The 19,588-nt window shown below is 43.2% G+C and overlaps 1 protein-coding gene across 2 annotated transcripts; it reads right to left on the reverse strand.

Moving 5' to 3' along the window:
* Positions 1 to 105: 105 nt before the first annotated feature.
* On the reverse strand, positions 106 to 18,614 carry RSPH9 (radial spoke head component 9). Of its 2 annotated transcripts, none has more exons than XM_015621563.3 (5): positions 18,371 to 18,614; positions 18,031 to 18,193; positions 17,207 to 17,336; positions 16,495 to 16,641; positions 106 to 374 (listed from the first exon to the last, which is right to left on the reverse strand). In XM_015621563.3, the coding sequence occupies exons 1-5, from the start codon at positions 18,595 to 18,597 to the stop codon at positions 214 to 216; spliced, it is 828 nt and encodes a 275-aa protein (XP_015477049.1). In that variant the 5' UTR covers positions 18,598 to 18,614; the 3' UTR covers positions 106 to 213. The 2 variants fall into 2 exon arrangements, with proteins under 2 accessions (XP_015477049.1, XP_033368499.1); XM_033512608.1 differs by having other exon boundaries at positions 16,489 to 16,641.
* Between the last annotated feature and the right edge of the window lie 974 nt (positions 18,615 to 19,588).

A 19,588-nucleotide genomic window follows, 5' to 3' on the forward strand; every position in this document is an offset into this window, starting at 1 on the left:
TATTCTGTGATTCTCTGAATTCAATCTGCAGTTGAAGGAGGATTGCGTACAATGAAGTCCTAGGAAAAGAATCAGGGCCAGGATCCAGGCACAAAAGAATCCTGCTCAAAGTGCAGAGGTTTCACATTTTTATTAGAACAAGCAGTAAACAAAATTTCCTAAGTATAAAATCTAGATCTTTTCTAGTTCTTCAGTCCTTCTTCCAGACAGAAGTCAAAGCATGAAGGGCAGATCCAGATTCTTCTCACCAGTGCCAAAGTAGACGTAGCCGAATTGCTTGGTTGTTGGGACATGGTAGAATGTCAGTCCCAGCCACAGCAGGCTCCGCAGCACCACCACAGTGCCTCCCTTCTCCAGCTGGATACTCCAGGAGCCTGTGTGAGAAGATGTGCAAATGAATTGCTGGAAAAGAGAAAGAGGCAGTGTTCCTGCAGTAAGTTATCCTAAGCTGAGAGAAGGGCTGCCGTGGGTTTTGCCAGACAAGTTAGCAGGGTGCAAGGCTGCACTGGAGTTTGTGACACCTGAAAGGAGGGAAGTCAGGGAGAACATAAACCTCAATGCCCTGTTTTCCTTTTGTCAGTTCAGCATTGCGGGCTGCCCTCATTTCCAGATGTCTGTCTGGGTTCATATAGTAGCATATTCCCATGGCTATGGTGGTAATGTCATATGCGTCACAAGAAGGGACCCTTGAGCTCCAGACTGGTATAGCTGATCCCCAGGAGAGGCTGCAGCTATTTTGGCTGTTTCTGAGTGGGCAGCAGTTACTCCAACAAGCTCTGCCACCTACTTGGTATAACTAATAGCTATAGAGAGCCAAGATGAGTTACAGCAATTCTGCATAGGTATGAAATTTGTCCTCAAAATAAACTTCAAGCATTAGTAGTGGGAAGAGGAAGAAGGTGCTTTCCTCCTTCAGGGAAGACTGGTTTCTCTGATGCAGCAACTGGAAAAAAACCAAGAAAATTAAAAGTAGGGTATTTCCTATCTGAAAATTTATGGAAAAGGTTAATTCTTTTCAGTCTTTCTTGGCTCCACGATTGAAAAGGATGTGCGTGGTAGGGGCAAAGGGATTAGTTTCCACATTAATTTTGTTTTGGCTCCACAGAAGAAGTTCAGAGCCAGTGTGAAAATGCAGTTTCTTCTGGATGCAAGGAGCTCAGAGCCTCTGAGTATTTATTTTGCATCTGACATGACAGCTTGGGAATTGTGCCAGAGAGAAGGGGCTGAAGTATCAGCATGGATTCACTGCCAGAGGGCAAGGAGCTGCCAGGAGAAGAAAATACCAGCTTCAGCATCAGTAATGTCTAGAGGCTACAATATAGGGAAGAAGGTTCCTGTTGAATCTCCATTTAAAAAAAAAAAAAAAAAAAAGGAGCAGGCCCAAACTAAAAAACATGTGGTTGGAACTGTCAGGCTACCACTGGCCTACAGTCAGCATATCTGTACCCAAAGCCAAAATTGCCAATTCCAGGATAAGCAGAAAGCACATAATGTATTGGGCTATTTAGGCAGTATTCATCTTCGTAGATAATTTTAGGCTCATTAATTTTAGGCTCATCCATTTAAGCTATGATTCATGCTTACTCATGTCACAGTTAGCCTGGGGAAGGACTTCTGTGATTGCTGTCAGCTGCCTGTGCTCCTGCTCCACTCACTTAAAACACTTGGCCTGTTATAGTGACATCCAACAAAGGGCTAAAGGGCTTTAACACCCCAGGTTCCTACAGCAGATCTCCCTGGGATGTGGCCCAATGGCTGACTGCAGCTCCTGGAGCTTTGGCCTGCCAGCAGCTGCAAGGAAGCACAGGCTGTCAGGCCTGCCTGGCAGCCACGAGGCAGCAGCTAGCTGGGCAATCAGCATTTGTGGAGCCTTGGGCTCTTGCGTGCTCCCTTGCAGTAGATGTCATGCAGTTCATGGCAAACTACAGGAGCTGAGGGAAGTGGAGGGGAAATGTGGTGGCTCCAGAATCAGAAAGGAGCAGTACCATTCAAAACCCTGTAAAACCAGGTGTGAGTTCTGCTGCTCACCTGTTCCCTAGCTCTTCATATTTCTGTACTTCTCAAGTTTTTTGGACACCATTTCCTCTGTCTCCTCCAGCAGCAAGTTCCACATGTTTGTTATACTATAATAAACAAGTCTTGTGTCTTCTCTGATTTGTTACCTTTCAAAGTCCCCTCTTCAGTCATGTGCAAATATGGAACTCGGTGAACAAGAGCAAGAATACCTACCTCCTTTCTGACAGACTGACTCGAGCTGCTGGACAGAAGTACAAAACAGACATTCACAGTCTTTTTCAGGAGATTTCTGCTTTAGAGAACTTACTTCCGACTCACTCTTCACATTTCCACTGAAGACAAACAACTGGGGTTGCAGTAAAGCAGAGCACTTATTAATATTGTACGGTCAATACAGCTATATGCCTTCTTTTCACCTTCCTTGCACTGTGAAATATTTACACAAGTCCTAGGTACAACATGAGCTAATATCTTCACAAGCAGTGGTTTCATATACAAGGCAACCCCAATCTCCCATCCAGTCTCTCCAGTGCCACTCGCATGAGCACAAACTGGACTGGATCTTTTTCATATCTGGAGTAAAAACGCCTATTATGGTTCAGCCAGTGGGATTACAAGTCCTGACTGAGGGGATCTGTGTGTTCTTAAGAAATTTCACCACGTGGATAGCTTGGAAACCCAGATGAGGAACACTTCACTACAAGGCAGATTATCCAGTGATAGAAGTACTACAGCCATTGTCAAAGGACAAGCTTTCAGTTTCTTGGAACTTTTTTGTCTAAAAGTTTTCAGCACTAGTGCGTCAGTAGTGTCACGTGCTAGTGACAGTAGCATGACCACGCATAGGAGTGTTGATCAACAAGTAGCAGGCAAATAGGTCTGAATGTAATAGTGACAAGTAACTCTCAATTTCTCCTTTGAATGACTGCTCCTAGCACATGATTCTTCAGCTTGAATTTGTAGAAATTATCTACAAGTCTCCTCCAAATACTGGTGGTACTTGCTGCAGCTCTATTGCTGCAGGTTTGTGGGGAAGGACATGACAACACACCATAAACTTTTCGAAAAATTTCTCTGACAAAAAGATAATACAGTGAGGAACTCTCATTGTCTTTGATTTAGGACCAGTCCTCTGAGAACCAAGTCTGTCAAGAATAGTACTGTGCCTTGCCTTGCTGGGTGGTGAAAACCTTTAGGGATTATGTAATTTGTTGATGCCTCCCAACACAATGAAAGCATCTAACAACCTGGGTACATGTGATAGTTTGTTTATATGAGTTCACCTACACAGATGAACCCTCTGCCCCAAACCATTTACACAGAACAAAAAAGAAATGCCTGGAGCATGACAACTGGGAAAGGTAAGAGGGAAAACGGGGTTTTTAATGCTCCTAGGAACTATATCTGGATTTAGAGATCTTTTTGTTGGATAAATTCATAGAGGAGATGTAATTAAAGTTTAAAAAAACATAATTACATCCCTGTATCTGTGCTTTGGGGCAATAAAGTACATGGATCTATGATCTCCTCAGAACATTTATCCAGTGACACACAGGCTTATCAATCTTAGCATTCATCGTAAGTATTCATCAGCAGTTAACTCCACTGATCAAAGGAACTTCCCATGCACCTTCATACCTGGCAGAAATGGACAGATATAATTGAAGATGGCTCCATTCACTTTCACGCTACATCTCTGAAGGCTGTGATGTGCAGGTTCTACATTTCCCTATCATCTGTCCAAGCTGCCAACTCCCAAAGGGCTCAAATTTGTAATCTCGTAAATGTGAGACCTTTGGGGAATAGTAATTCCTATGGTTATACTTTCCAGCTCTTCTCTGGCCCTTCATTCTGCCTGTAGTTCTGCACAAATATGAACAGTGAAGTTTTGCTGATGCTGCATAAGCCTTCCTGTGAAATGAGGGCCTGAACAAAAACAAGCAGGTTACGTAAGGGCAATCCCATCTGGATCAGCACAACATAGGTTGAGAACAGGAAAAATTACAAGAATCTGGAACTGCAATGTCATTTTCACTGGCATCCTGCTTTCAGACAGAATGATAATTAATCCTAGAGTTGATCTTTATTCTGCAGAGCCAAAGAGTAGCAGCAGTGCCACCTTCCACCTTCTATTAACTGGATCACTAGAGACATTTTTCTAACCTAATCATCAAAGGTGATTTTTTCAATTTATTTTTCCAGACTGGACTCTTGCAACACATAAAACCCATTCAGAAACTGCATTTGATATAGAATGCCAGTGTGTCTTCTAAGAAGAGATTACATTCAAGTTCAGGAACCTCTCTGGGTTCTTTGGACTTTTTAATAAAGGGAAAAAATTAGAACCCGTTATCTCATTACTTTTTTTTCCCCATACCTCACCACATCAGCAGTATTTCAGGAAATGGTGCATAAAACACAGTTTGAACTTGTGAGACATGAAGAAGGTTGTTGTCTTGGAAAGATACAGGACATTTGTGTTCTCTTCTATCACAGCTCAAATCTCACAATATTCAAACAAGATGCTTTTTTTTTTTTTTGCGAAGGCCCACCTTTCTTGTAGGAGTTTGAAATATTGATGTCGTAAATCACTCTAGAAGTTCTTTAAACAGTAACTAATGAACAGTATGCAATAATAGCTTAAAATTAATATGCCACCTTTTCTTCCTTAAGAGAAAGTCTTAGAAATGCATTTAACAATGCAATATAAAAAGGAATGAGAACCATGAAAATTAAATTCTACTTTCATCCCTTTTTTTTTCTTATCTCTTTTTGTTTTTGAAACTTCTGTGCTATTACGGATGGTTGTTGGGGTAAAACCATTGCATAGACAGCTTCAGGTCTGTATTACTATAAAAATGCAGAAGTGGGCTTCTGGGTCCAAATCCTTTCCATCACTGGCTAAGAGTATTCCATAGCAGTCCCTGTGTCAGACAATATGTCTCTTACTGAGAGACTGGGAAGCTCAAAGCATCAGTCCGTAAGGTACACCAAGATTCCTAGATCAAAGTTGTCAAGAAAAAAAAATTTTAAATGTTATTATTTGCACTGGAGAGAATACAACTAGAACTAGGAGACAGCAAACTAAGGTTGGATTTCCTAGACTTAAATACTGATTTTAACTTGCATCTCCATGTGTGCTGTCTCTAAGTCAGGTAGCAGAGTTAACTTCACTCATCATGTAAAGCACGCTGAAGTGCAGGGAACTGGTTATTGTTCTCACATGAGAGATTCCTACCAGTAACACTGCTCTGGTGAAGGTTCCCAAAGTTCAAAATACATTTCTTAATGCAAGTTAATATTCAGGCTGCACCCAGCAAACTTAAGAAAGCCAAGCACTGTCTGTGCTGAAACTATTGCCTGTTGCTGCTCCAGAAGGGAAGGGAGGGAGCTGCTGTGTGGGAGGAAAGAGCATGGGAAAAGTATCTGCTGGATGAAGATCTGGAGCTTCCTATTCCCTCTTTGGATCAGGCTGCAGCCTCCACCCCTCCAAACACAGGCAGGAATTCTGAGGAGTTCCTTACATCTTTCCCAAACAAGAAAGTGCTTTGAAGATCCTGATGCTCACCCAGTGTTAAACCACTGCCTTTTTTATGGCCCTTCAACAGCTGCCAGAACACCAGGGCTGAATTTCAAAAGTCAACTCCTTCTCAGTTTCTTCTTCTTTTCCAGTCACCAATAGAAATCCCTGTCTCATCCCCCATGTCTGCTTCAGCTATGGGCTGAATCTTGTAATCCACAGAAGCAATAGGGTGTGTGAGACATGGGCTTTTAAACAAAACCCTTTTAAGAGGGCTGTTTGTAGAACTTTGCTGCTGTAACTGGTCCACTTGCAGTATGACCTCTCATAACACTGTTGCTTTGGAGGTGATTCAGCAATGCCTCATTTCAGTGCAAGCTTGAGAAAAAACAGCTTTAAGAGCTAGACAGCCTGATAGAGAGGCTCCATGTGGCAAAATCTCACAGAGGGCCATAAAACTGACATTATCAATTCTTCTTCAAAGGAGGAAATGTCTCAAAGGAAAAGCAGTCATAGTGTGGCTGCACATACCGTTAACACATTATGCTGCCACAAGAGCAGGTTACAACATCCATTGCTGCAGCTAGTCCTGAGTAGGAGTCAAGTATGGAGTTACAGGACAAATATTAGCACCCAAAGAGGGGCAACATAACCATTTCCCTCTGCAAAAGCAGTCACTGCTTGGCTGCATGACCCCAAGCACTTAGAGCTGACAAAGCCTCCCTACACCCATGGGATTTAGCTTCCATTTCCCTCCAGCAGAAAATCCTACACTGGGTAGATATTACTACTGCTAATTTTTTGTCTATAGGGAGCAAAGACAAATTGCAAACAGAGCAGCTGTAAGGAAAGGTCACTGTGCTTTGGCTCTCAATAAATTGTGCCACACGGATGTTTCACACACAGCCTACCAGCCATAAGGACACATCCAAACACTCCTATGTGGGGCCCAAACTCTTTTGTGCCACTTACTGGCTGCAAACTAAATCTCTTCCATTTGCTTGACACACCACCTGCACCCCATATGTTAACACTGCTGTCAATATTTCCAATTCCCCATATAACTATTTAATAATAATTAAATAAAAACACAGGCTGGTTGCAGGTTCAGTACTATTTTTAAAAGCCTCCAGAGCCAGGAAAGCACAGCTTACAGTCAGATGCTGCCAAGGAACTCTTGCATGGTCCTAATGCCTGCCATGTCCTTGACACACAAATACCACCATGCCCAAACCCCAAAGTAAAATGGTCATACTTTAGATGCTTTTCCTCTCCCACTGGGGATGCTTCTGCAGTAGAAATTATTTCAACAGGCCCAGGCCTTCTATTTACACATTAAGAACCTGTTTCCTGCTGATGAGGAAGACTCGGAGATTGCAGTGCTGTCCCAGATACACAGTATTCATGTACCTCCAAGTAAAAATGAAATTCAGGCCTTACTTAGGCATCTAACAGCAGTGCTGCTTAATCCAGCTGAAGCAGCCTTTGCCCTCAAACCCTTATTCCCATCCTCATCATTCTTCCACCACAGAGACCACGAAAGTGTTTATTTACTGCTTAGTGAGTCAGGCTGGGGAAACAATCCATCTGAAAAATATACTGGACAGAAATAACATTATTTTTCCAGCTGGAATCTGACTGCACAGCCGGCAATGCCAACACAAAAGAAGGGACAATACACAGATATAAATGAGCAGCAGAGGATGGGAAGGACTGAAAAAGCTAGCACTGACTCAAATTAGAGCCTCCCTTATAGCCTTGTTAGTTTGCCCTTTAGTCCTAAATCCACCTGATGAAACAAAACAACAACAACAAAATATTCCAATTAAGAGAAAGATGCAGATTGCACAGAATGCATTGGAATAAAGACTTGGAATAGGGCTGTACACTAGAGGGAACAGCAAAACCATATGCAATCAAAACTTAAAAGGAGTAGAAAAACCTGATTAAAATCCATGCGATTTGTATTCTGACAACTATAATACAGATCACTGAATACTGGGATTTCTCTAGTAAATTTAGAAATCTCTCAGAGTGGCAAATCACCTCCTTCCAAAGGACAAGGTTATGCGGGATCTCATCACACTCCATATTTCTTGTTCAGCTGGTCGCTGTGGAAACGTTTTTGGAGCGTGCTGGGAGTCACGTAGCATCTACCTGGGGAGCCCCTGCATTAATCCGTCACCTTCGTGGGTTTCTCTGAGCCCATTGGTTGGTAGGAAGAAAAAGGAGTCTCTCGCCCCTCCCTGCTCGGAATGAAAGACGCTTCCTCTAAATCTTGCTACAGGATTTCAGGCTCAATTCAGCTTCTTTGAGGCTTTTGTCACCAAACAAATGTGATGTCTTTGAAAGAAAGATTAACAGTTTGATGAAAGGATGCAATGGGCAGCTTTGTTCTAGCCTGCTTCCCCTAGAGCTTTTGGTCACTGTCACTTTCTTACCCACGGGAGAATATCTGTCTGACTCTCAGAGGAGATTATGGCCACCTTGTAAGATTTTTCCTCTCCTGGTAACAAAGCTTTGACCACTTTGAGGAGGTGATAATGATGAACAGGGGCTGGATTAGGGGCAAAGAACCTCACATTGATCTCTGAATTCTGAGAAAACACAAAGGAGTCGATGCTGGGATTCAAAACCCACCAAATGTTTAGAGCACGTCCAGTTCACTCTCCTGCAGGAGGGGCAAGTCCACAAGCCTTGTCAGTCCCCCAGCTGTAATTCTTACCTCATCATCAAATTAGCAAGGCTAGTTAAAACGGCTTGGAATGAGGAACAGATGGCACGGATTATAAACTGTTGATGTTTTTGTACTAAACTAGATACAAATTCTGGACCACATTACCCAAAGAGTTTACCAGTTTCAGCGAATACTGTCACACTGAGCATATCCACACAGCACAGTGCAGTGCTAATTCTGAACACTAAAAGCTAAGCATCTTTTAATGCCTATGATAGCCTAGCTATTTCTGCTCAGCATAACTGCTGTACAAACATACCTGACCCTTGTCTTTTCCCTTTACACACTGCCACACACTTCTTCAGCATGCAGTATTTCAATCCATATGATATTTGTGTATGATAAAACAGAATAATGCCAGTGGGCTTCCTTCTTTCAAAAGCTCTGTGGCCAGATGGACAGCAAACAGCAAAGCAAAGCTATATGCAGGGCTGGCACCAATGCCAATGACTGCACAGGCAGGAGCTGCCACTCCTTGAAGCCCCTTCAGAAATAGATCATTCCTAGCATAAGCTGACCTCTTTCTGACTTCAGTGACAACAAATGTCCTAGGGTTTCCCCCACAAATAATTTTTCATCATTCCTTAGAGAAAAAGTTAGGCCAAGGCTGACTGATGTGGTGATAAAACTGCAGCTTCTGGTTCTGTAAGCCTTTACCAGCATTTCCCATCATTTTAGCAAGAAGTTAATCTCCTTTTCATGTCCAAGGAACCAGGAGCTTAAATGGAGACAGGGTGGGTGATGATTTCTTTCACTGAGGAGAAAAAAACCCTTAAAAAAAACCTTTCAACCCTGGAGAGTTGCTGCAAAGACTCTGCTTCTGTCCTCATTCTTTCCCTGCAACAGTCTGGAGGGTGAAGAACTCCACCACAGCTCTCAACTGATGGGCAGCCCTGTTCCAGTATAAACTCATACAAGGTCTGACTAAACAAGACCCTGAGGTGATACAGACTCCAGACCCAAAAGCCATGAATGCGCTGCTTTATTACCCACAGATATAAAGCCCAAGGAAAACAGGCTCCTTTCCCGTAAGCAAAGCAGACAGTGATCAGCCAGTCAGAAGCTCTAATACTAGCTGGGCCGGGAATCCTCCTGCTGTGCTGCCACATGAGAGGTTCCAGTCTGATCTTGAACTCCCCAGCTGGCGGCACCCCAGCTTGTAGGAGGGACAGCATCTTGTCTTGGTCTTGGGTCTTGGGTCCCTGTAGGAATGGCATTAATAGCCTCTACACATCACTGGCAAAAATTAAGAGTGACCCTGCTTCTGAAGAATGTAGGGAACATGCTTATATATTGTGTATGTCCATTTGCATGCATATGATTCAAGCCTAGTGACTATTCCAGAAATTGCCTAAGCTTGAAAGGGAGAGAACATCTCCTCTATACCTACAGTTCAGGAGGCCAGTATGCCACACTGAGTTGGGAAACTCAGGGCATACCTTTTCCTTGATTTGTTGCTGTTCTTGGTGATTTTCTTTCTAATTTTACTTTTCCGTGTTTTCCTTTTCTGCGCTCAGCACTGACAATGCTGGCACCATAGTGCACCCTGCTGGAAGGCAGCAGCTACAGTCATCCTGGAATTATTTCTAGGAATGGCCGACTTCAGTTTGAACGGAGAAATTCAGGTACCAATGCTTTTACCAACAACCCACTAAGGTTCGATTTTCAGATCAGAAATCCTGCTGTTCAAATGCACACTCGTCTGGTTTTCTCATTTTCTAACACTGTATTCTAAAGCTAATTTGTCAAAACTACTTGTATAAATATCGGGTAACTGATACCATGGGACTCTCTAGCTCAGTTTCACACATTCACTAAGCCTAAGGATCACATCTCCTAATGAGGAATGAGGATAACTGCGAGCCGTGGTAGGTATTTCAGTCTACATTTTCACTACCTCTTTTTATCCTTGCGAACATCAAGTACTGCCTTCTCATTTATTATGAGTCTTTTAGTTTGGATTTCAGTGAGACAGCTTGAAAAATCTTGTCCCTGCGTGGCTCTTGGCAGGCTAAGGAGTAAAGTGCTCTGGCTCTCGGCTTTCACAGAGCTAGGGAGGTGCTGCTTATTGTTAAGCAATGAAAGGGGAGGGTTCAGGTCACATCTGTGAAATGTTAGTGGAGAAGGGAGGCTGGGTGAAAGTAGGTGGCCAGCACAGCGTAGCACATCGCTGGATTTTGCAAGGCCACTAGGGAGATAGGCAGCCATTTGTCTTAGAGCCCCGATAAAGGGCCCTCGCCTCTGGTGGCTGGCTGGGGGTTGTAAATACCTCTGCAGACACAGACTCTTCAAATGGCTGGAGACCGAGGCTGATAGGGGATTAATCGCCTTGAAGGGAGGAGGGAGGGGGGAGTGGGATCGAAAGCAAGTTAATTAGCTGTGTTAATGTATGGAGATAAAGCAGGGTCGTGCCTCCTGGCCTTCTTCCTTCCTGCACCCTGACTTTTGGGACAGCCATGACGGGGCTACCAAAATGGCCCTAGAGCGCAGCCACGAAAACTATCTCCCACTTAGAAATGCAGCCCCTCCATCTTCAAGTACCCATTAGGCACCAGCTTTTGCTAAACCGATAAAGACTGTGCTAATGAATCTCAGATGACAGGAGGTTAGTGTTCTAACCCAGGCTACTGTTCAGCAAGTTTACATAAAGCTCATGCTCAAAGTTTTCAGCCAAAGAAATGGCTACAAATCCCTTTGTCTGCAATGCTGCATAAGGAGTGCTCTAAAACCACTGCACTTTTGGGTGAAGAAATATAGCTACAATCCAAGTGCCTGTCACCTCCTCCACAGTCAAGTGGTAAAGGAGCTTGAATGATCTTCTGTCTAGGCATTTCTACCCTACCTTCATCTTGAAATGGCCAGTAGGCAAGACTCACTGATTCACCCCGCCACTGTATTCCCATTTGGATTGATGCTATAAAATCTCTCTCAACAATAAAGATCCACAATGGCAGTAAGTCAGGAATCTCATCAGTCCTCTTTTGAGCCCTCACATATTGTAGTTCAGAAAGCAATGCCAGCTGACTTGCACTTGGAACCCATTGTCACCTTTGTGTTACTGTCACTGACAATGAAGTCCAAGCTGAACATAATCCTCCATGGCCATCACCAGGTTTATGATCAGGCACACCAGGAATCTGGACTCCTGGTGTACATACCGCTGCCCATTAAACTGAAGTCACTTATGTGTGTCTGGGACTATCAACTTGTATTTGCATTTGATAGAAACACAATTCCCACAAAGACATCCAGCATGATGTTAAGATACCAAGACACATAGGCTCATCCATTACCCTTGCTAAGTGGTAATTTTTTCTCTTTTATTCTCTTCAATTTACTCTTGTAAATTGTATCTCATTGTTCATTTTAGTTCTGGCTATAATTTTTAGCCGCTGATTCCTGTTACACTTTTCTCTGCTATAATAAATAGATCTTCAGTAGGTAATACTTAAACTCCATGTAGTATTTACGCAGTGAAATAAAGCCATTCTCACCTCAAGATAAAGAGATTGAACTGTTTATGTCTCTCACCAGCCCTTGAATCATTTTGTGACTCTTTTCTGCAACTCTCCAGTTTTGCAATGTGCAGTAATCCAGTTATGATTCCACTAACAGTATATGTACAAGTAAAGTCACCCCCCTGCTCCTCATTGCTACACCCTTGTTTATGTATCTTGCAGATCAAGTTACCCTTTTAAGTATCAGGATCAGCCTGGGAGCTGATGTTCAGTTGGTTGTGCCTGGATTTCCTTTCAGGGCCACAGTTTCTAGAATACAATTCTCAAAGTCTGATTTACTTTCCTCATGTGACTTTGCAGATAAGTACACCAAAATGTACTGTATTTAGGTAAGCTCAGTTTTCCAGATCTCTGTATCCATCCCACCCTTGTCATTATTCATCTCTCCACCAACCCTTTACTTTTAGATCATTTATAAATAAGTTGAAGAATATCAACATTGGCACTGGTCCCTTTCTAACCTCTCCCAGAAATACACCCATTCAGTGAATTCTGAATCACAACTGCTAAGGAAGATTAAATTTAGGGGAATAATTCTGCAATGCTGGGATTTATTAAAGATTATTATGCCACAAGTCTCCTGAGATAATGATTTCAGGAGTAACTTGTCTGACTGCCATTTTAATGTTTTTGATCCACAGTAAATGCTGTTTAACTCTACCCTCCCTTAGCAAACAATCTGAAAACTGTCTGGAACACTGTTTTATTGTCTTTGCTTGATGCAAGTCCATATTCTTTCCAAAAAGAAAGCAGAAAAAAATTGAGCTCTTCTGCCCTTCCACATGCTTATCAGCCTTTTTACCATCACCATTTAGTGACAGTTTTCAGTATCTTTACTATGCTTTCTTTTCTTCTCAGTATAGTTTAAAAAAATCTGCCTTACCGTTGTCACGGACTACTCCAGTTATTCTGGCTCCTTTTGTCATTCTTTACTCATTATAAATTCCAATTTATATCAATCATTAATCATTCCAAACCTTCTGCATTTCCTTTTACATGTATTTTTTTATTCTAATTTCTACTCTCAATCTGCAAGTGAACTGTGGTAGGTTTTCAGCCAAAGGCAGCTATTTACTGACTGGGGGTCATGACTTTTGAAGAAAATCTTCTCATAGAAACCCTGTTTCCACTCATATCTTTTCCTATCTAGACATACCTCCCCACCTACATCAGTTTTTAGCAGTGTTCTGTTGGTGTCCCTTATCTCCATATCAAAGTGGTCTGAGTCAGTAATCTGTAACAAACACCCAGAGTCAAGTTATTGCTTTTCTGAATTGCAGTTTGAAAGTGCCAAAGAACTGGATTCTGCAACCCTTGTCTCACTTCCAAACTTTCCATTCTACACTAATACCTCAGACTTTCATTCATCCCCTTTCTTTATCATTGCAGAATGGGTCATAGTCTGATCTGATACCAGGGTCACAGTAAAATCCACCTTCTCCCTCCATTTTTACTTCCCCCATCATTATCAATGCCTGAAAAGTGTCTATTATTTCATATCTGTGATTTCAGATCATATTTCATATTATTTCACAACATTAAGTCATCAAGTAAAAATGGTGTAGGCATGCTAAGAATTACTGCTATTTGCTTTGCCATTCCGTTATCTACAAGGAGATGTAAAACTGCCACAGCCCTAGTTCCTGAAATACTATGTCCAGGGTTCCAAACTCCATGCAGCAGAAAGGACAATGCTGGCAATGTGCCAGCAGCTGAAAGGCCACATCTAATTGTGCATAAAGTTGAGCAGATTGTCTGCTTAGACTAGAGCAAACAAGCTTATCTTTAATGCAGACATATGGCCAGCAAAACCTACAGATCCCAGCATGCAATGTTCTGGCCAGCTGGCCTTTTGGATCAGGATGAAGCTTTACATGATCTGATACTGTGGTGACAGAAGATCTGTATCACAATCCCTTCATGTTCATTCTGTCAAGACAAGTTTCTCATTTCCCACTTTTCTCTAGAATCATTTTTAAAAATGCATTTTTTTAAAAAAAAAAGCTAAGCCAGTCACTTTTCTGTGGGAGTTGATACACCAAGAGAAAACAGACAGAATAATTAAAGGAGGAGCAGCAACATATTCTGAACTTTTGAAGTGCACAGATAACCTGATAGACACACAGACAGAATCTGGAACCTGTAAACACCACAGATATCACTGGTAAAGATAAGAATGGCATACAGTTTTGTTACAAAATTCCAGGTTTTCCAATTTTGCACTAAACTCTGCTTTTACCATTGTTGCCTTTATTCAACTCAGTTTTAACTTCCTTTCTTCCCACCTCTCAGCTGTCATATAAAATGTTCTCTTTGCCTCCAGCTTTCCATTCTGTAAGACACCTCTGCTCTCCTCTAATGACACACCATATATCTTATGACAGTTACCCCCTTGACAGTCATCACAGATGCTAAATCTCAATTAATCGAGAAAACTATTCCAACAGAGTTGTTACTTTTAGACAGGTTAAAATCAGCTCTTAATCTCTCAGTTCTGTTCTTTAGGTCTTTTAAGATGCTAGGAGAATTCAGCCAACGCAGGCTGCGAGCTTCATTCCAACGTCACTTACCCCCAGATCACTTCTTACGTATTTACTGAGAAAAGAGACAATTCTATCTTCATTCACAATTCTAGATGCTATAAATTAGAGAATTCCTACTTCTGCTCTGACAATAACCGTTCAAGACATGATCTAACCAGGAAAGGCAAGAAAAACTTCAGGTCAAAATGAGGCGATTTGCCAGAGCTATGAACAGCATGTCAGTTAATAGAAAAAGCACTGTCTACTTTTTCTGCTCTGTCAAGACCAACATGCACTGTCAGAGCTTAAGGAGTAATCTGAGAACCAGAGTTTGAGTATCTCACAACCAGGAGTGACTGACAAAGCCATGCAGATAAAATCAGCAGAAAGCCTGTGTCTGTAGTGGTTTTATTTCCCTCACATTTTCATAAGCAACCAGTACTTTTAGGCAACCTGAATTCTCGTTAAAGGAGGCTGAGTTGATCTTTCTTTAATGTCAGAGCTCCTATCTGCATGTGATAGAATGCAATTAGAGAGGCTACACGCCTTGCTGATCCTGTAACCAATTCCTGTTACCAATTACCTCCTTCACCTCCTCCACCTCTTTCCCAAATTCAGGACAGAGCAGGCAGAGCTGCACAGGCACCATGATGAATCTTCTCTTCCATTAAGAAGCACTCAGCTGCACTTCAGCTCAGGTAGTCTTTTAGAGGCGACTTTTTTAAGGATACTGAAATCTACACTAACAGCAACATCCTCCTGGGAAGGGGGTGAAGGTTCATGCTTACACAGACATCAGGCTGCCACAGAAACACAATCATGACAGTGGTATAGTTGAATCTCACTTTCTATCTGCCACTGGGTAAAATACAGCTACAAGTCAAATTTGATCTGAAGACTTTAAAAAAACCACCATCTTCATGTCTAACACAAGGCATGTTTCCCTACCATGAGGGAGGGACGAAAAAAGAGTGGGGAGAAGCAGGAAGACAAGCAGTAGCAAAACCTGAACTATCCTACAAAACTGCAGCTAAAATTTTCTTACAAGATATCTAAGATCTAATCTCTCTTGCAATTCTGCTTTGAGTCAAAAGGGCCACCTCAATGAGTCAGTGTATGTAAAAATGTGCAGTCTCTCCATATTACACCTCTGGAAAACAACTGCATAAGGACATTCCCAGTAAATTGAAGAGTGGTTTAGATTTTAGTGGTTTATGCTCTGTCAAAAATGTTCAGAATTCAGGCAGAAGAACATTCTCACTTTTTTGCCAAAGGTAAGACTGGGAGGAGGAGGTAAGAAGAGAGAGGAAGGGCAGGAGAGAGAATCTGAAAAGCTATTTACAACACTGGCAATTCACTGTCCATCCATTCAATTCCATCTAGCAGAGGTCACCTAGTATCCTATCCTACTACTTCTGGACAGGAATAAAATAACAAATCTAAGTTTGAATTGTTTCCCAAGAATCTCCCTAGACAGAAAACATGAAAACACTTTGTCCAATCCAAAAAATTGCAGCAAATCAGCAAAAAACAGATAGAAACAAATAACAAGCCACTCCCTGCCAGAGGGATCCTTGAAAGAGACTTTCAATATATTTGCAGTTGTCCAGCAGAACAGTAGAGATGGAAACTGCAGATACAATCCAGTATGCCTGTATTTTTTTCTCCTTTCACAGTGTATAATCCTACCACAGTACAGACTATTCCAACACAGTTCATCAAAGGAACATTTGAATTCAGCCTCTCCGAGATACCAGCTTGGTGTTAAGGAGAGCCCATTTAGATAAAGAAGAGAAACACTGGGTGAAACAAGAGGTGTAAAATACTTCAAACCAGATAAATTGCCTCTATCAGTAGTGGAGTTATCTCTCTCAATGGGGTCACCAGTTGTCACATGCTTTACAGAAGCCAGGAGGGAATATGGCCCTGAGGGAGTGTGGTCAGACGTGTTGTGAGGATGTGACAGCCCTGGTACATCTTTCTGTTGTAAGCATTTAGAATCACATAAAACAGGAAGTAACTACAATATTTAGTGAAGGATAAAGTTCCTTTACAGATTCACAGAAGCTTCTCATACCACCTCTACAGTAACCCACACCAGTCCCCTCAGTGTTTTCAAGGCTATTCAAACTTTCCTATTGCCTTCCTTTTCATTGCATCTGTTGATTTTGCTACCTTTACCTCGTGGGATATCATGCTCCAGAGAATCTAGAAAGTCAATGGATGGGTCCAGGTCAGCTTTTTCCAGCAGGGTTTTATTCTTCAGGTTAACAGGCTCAGTGAAATGGAAATAGGAACTTAACTTTTTTGCCTCCACTAAAGACAGACCTGCGAAAAAGTCATTGGTGAACATTAATACAAATGCGAATGAACTAGGGTAACATTCATTATACTATTGAGTATAACATTGTTTCTCTAATGCCCACAGCCTAGGACAGAATCACAGTCTTTTTCCATAGATGCCACAGAAGGCTTGTTAGAAACAGGTGTCAGCATTCCTCAGTGCTGTGCATTGCAGACCATACTGACTGCAGTCCCAGATAACCAGTGGGTACCAACTTGAGGACAACTTTCTATGCCCTTTTGTTCATATTGTATATCTAAATGGACGATTCACTACACCTAGAATTGCTAAACACTGACATAAACCAGAGTTTATACCAACACATTATTCAGCTTAATGATTCAGAACTATTACTGACTCTTTTCCCACCTTTCAGAGTGGAATCATGCACCTGAACATTAGTGGCACTGGATTCTCTGCTCCCTGTTCATCTTATCCAAGGGAAAAAAAAACAACTGAAATCAAAATATCAGTTAGAGAAAATCATCTTAATTTACAGCCTTTATGATCAAAGTACAGTTGATCCTGATAAAGACAATCAGAATTTACCTTCAAAGTGTCTGTTTTCATGCACAGGCCCAAGAGGAGTTTTCACAAATGCCCCCCGGGGGACAATGCCAACTGCTCTGTCTATCTGTTCTATCGTAGCTATAAGGCGGGCCTCCTCCTTGATCACAGGCTTTAAAGAAAAATAGGGAAATTTTAAAGGCAGGGCTTTCCTCATTTTCATTTCTGAAAATAAATTTGGGGTGACACAATGGACTTATCATCTTGGAGTCCAATGGCATTACGAGGACCTCAAAAGACATTTCGCTCCTAAGACAGGCCAGAAAACATGCCTAGGAGCAGACTGTTTAGAACCACCAGAGATCTTTTCATCTATTCTTTCCTCCCTCTCAATTCACCTACTTATGACTTGTCTATTAATTTATAAAGAATGCTGCCTGCAGTTACTATTAAAGCTTCAGAAACTGCAGTGAGGATTTGTACCAGTTGTGCACAATAAAGCATAAGGGATATTTACTATTTCTGAAGTCTGTTGAACTCCAGCAAAAGCTGAAGTAAGAGTTCAATCATGAAGCTGTTGCTACACAATGGCAGCGAGGAATCACAGACAGACTTATAGAATATTCTGAGTTGGAAGGGACCCATAAGGATCATCAAATCCAGCTCTCAGGCGAACAGCCCACACAGTGATTGAAACTGCAACCTTGGTGTTACAAGCACCGAGCTCTAACCAGGAGGAAATTGTGTATCTTTTGCCTGACCACAGGCTCATGGTGCTCATTACAAACGAGGAGAAGCCACCCCCTGTCCAGTGTGAGGGGCACAAATGTAGAGAACAGAGTTCGAAAACGTCTTGCTGTATTTACCTCTTTACCACTTTCAATCAGTCTTGCAGCTGCTTCTGCGTTTATCTCAGACAAGTTGTACTCAAAAGAAGGATCTCCCTGAAAGCGGCCCTTCACCTGCTCAGTCAGTGCAAGCATCTCCTTGGTGGCTGGCGTCAGGAGGCTCCAGTCCAAGCAGTTCAAGCTGCCAACGACAAGCACGACTCAGGGCCGAGCCCGTTAAAGAACGGGGCTCGAACCAACTTCGCCAGGCCCCTGAGGGCGCAGCGAGGCTCCCTTCCGAGAACCGGACAGCATCCCCCGACTCGCACAGCCCCCGACCGGCCCGGCCGGTCCCTCCTCCACGGGGCGACCTCCGCACCTGTACAGCCGGCTGCGGGGCGCGGCGCGGTCGGGGCCCAGCCCCTCGGCGATGTAGTAGGCGCCGCGCACGCCCTGGACGCAGCCCCAGAACCAGACCCGCTCGAAGCGGTAGTCGCGTTGCACCAGCGGCAGCGAGGCGCCCAGTGCCGCCCGCCGCTCCGGGCTGAGCCCCGCGCCGCCGCCGGCTACCAGCGAGAGCGCCGCGGGCAGCGACAGCGCCTCCATGGCGCTCCGCGGCCCCGTTGCCGGGAAACCGCGGCCCGCCCGGCCAAGGTCACCCCGCGCTTCCGCCGCGGCAGCGAGGGACGGGGCCGGCAGCGCCGGGCTCAGCTCACCTCGCCCGGGACACAGACGCCCAATAAGGATGCGGTTATGGGTGGGCTCCTGCGCTGTGTTCCTCCGTTTCAGGAGGCCTAAATCCAAAGCCGAGTCCAAAACCCAGGCGGGCAAACAATTGCATTGCTCCTTCACCGGGATACCACAAAGGGCTCCATTTACTTTATTTCTTACAGGGACAGCAGGGATAAAAAGCCCTTCTGAAGCTCACCGCGTACAATGTCACTCTTACAGATCCTGAGGAGGGCCATGAAATTGATAAAGAGGACTGAAGCACGTCCCCGATGAAGACAGGCTGAGAAAGTTGGTACTCTTCAGGCTGGAGGTTTTTGGAGACCTCATAGCAGCCTTCCACTACCGACAGGGAAGCCAGTGAGGAACACTCTATCCGGAACAGTAGCGATAGGACAAGGAGTGATGGGTACAAACTGAAAGCAAGGAAATGTATGTTAGGTATTAGGAAGAAAATCTTTACTATAAGCATGGTAAGACAGTGGAACAGAGTGCCAGGGAGGTTGTGGAGGCCCCAGCCCTGGCAGTGTTCAAAGTGAGGTTAAGGCCTTGAGCAAGGTGGTCTAGGGGGAGGTGCCCTTGCCCATGGCAGGGGGTGTTGGGATTAGATGATTAGAAGGTCCATTCCAATCCCGTAACACTCCATGATTCTCTGTTTTTATCTAGCTCATGTACCTCTGTAAATAAATGGTTTATTTATAAATTACAGCATTTGGATTGCTCTTTGGCAGCTCATTTTGCTGAATCACAGACATCCAGGAAACAGCTCCTGCACTTAAAAATCTTGCTGTCTGGCTTAACACAAAATACAATAAATAAGTAATGAGATTGTGCAGCTGCTTAGACAAATAGAATTTCTGTTTGACGT

The sequence above is a fragment of the Parus major genome, chromosome 3 (assembly GCF_001522545.3).
Source record: "Parus major isolate Abel chromosome 3, Parus_major1.1, whole genome shotgun sequence".
In the NCBI taxonomy this organism is placed as follows: domain Eukaryota; kingdom Metazoa; phylum Chordata; class Aves; order Passeriformes; family Paridae; genus Parus; species Parus major.

Bases quoted from the DNA above. Each gene is read 5' to 3' on its own strand.
- RSPH9 (XM_033512608.1), bottom strand. From the start codon at position 18,597: ATGGAGGCGCTGTCGCTGCCCGCGGCGCTCTCGCTGGTAGCCGGCGGC. The intron at 18,194-18,370 runs GTGCGGAGGTCG...TGTCGTTGGCAG, and splicing joins CCCCGCAGCCGGCTGTACAG to CTTGAACTGCTTGGACTGGA. The intron at 16,642-17,206 runs GTAAATTCTGAT...ACTTTTTCGCAG, and splicing joins TGAAAACAGACACTTTGAAG to GTCTGTCTTTAGTGGAGGCA.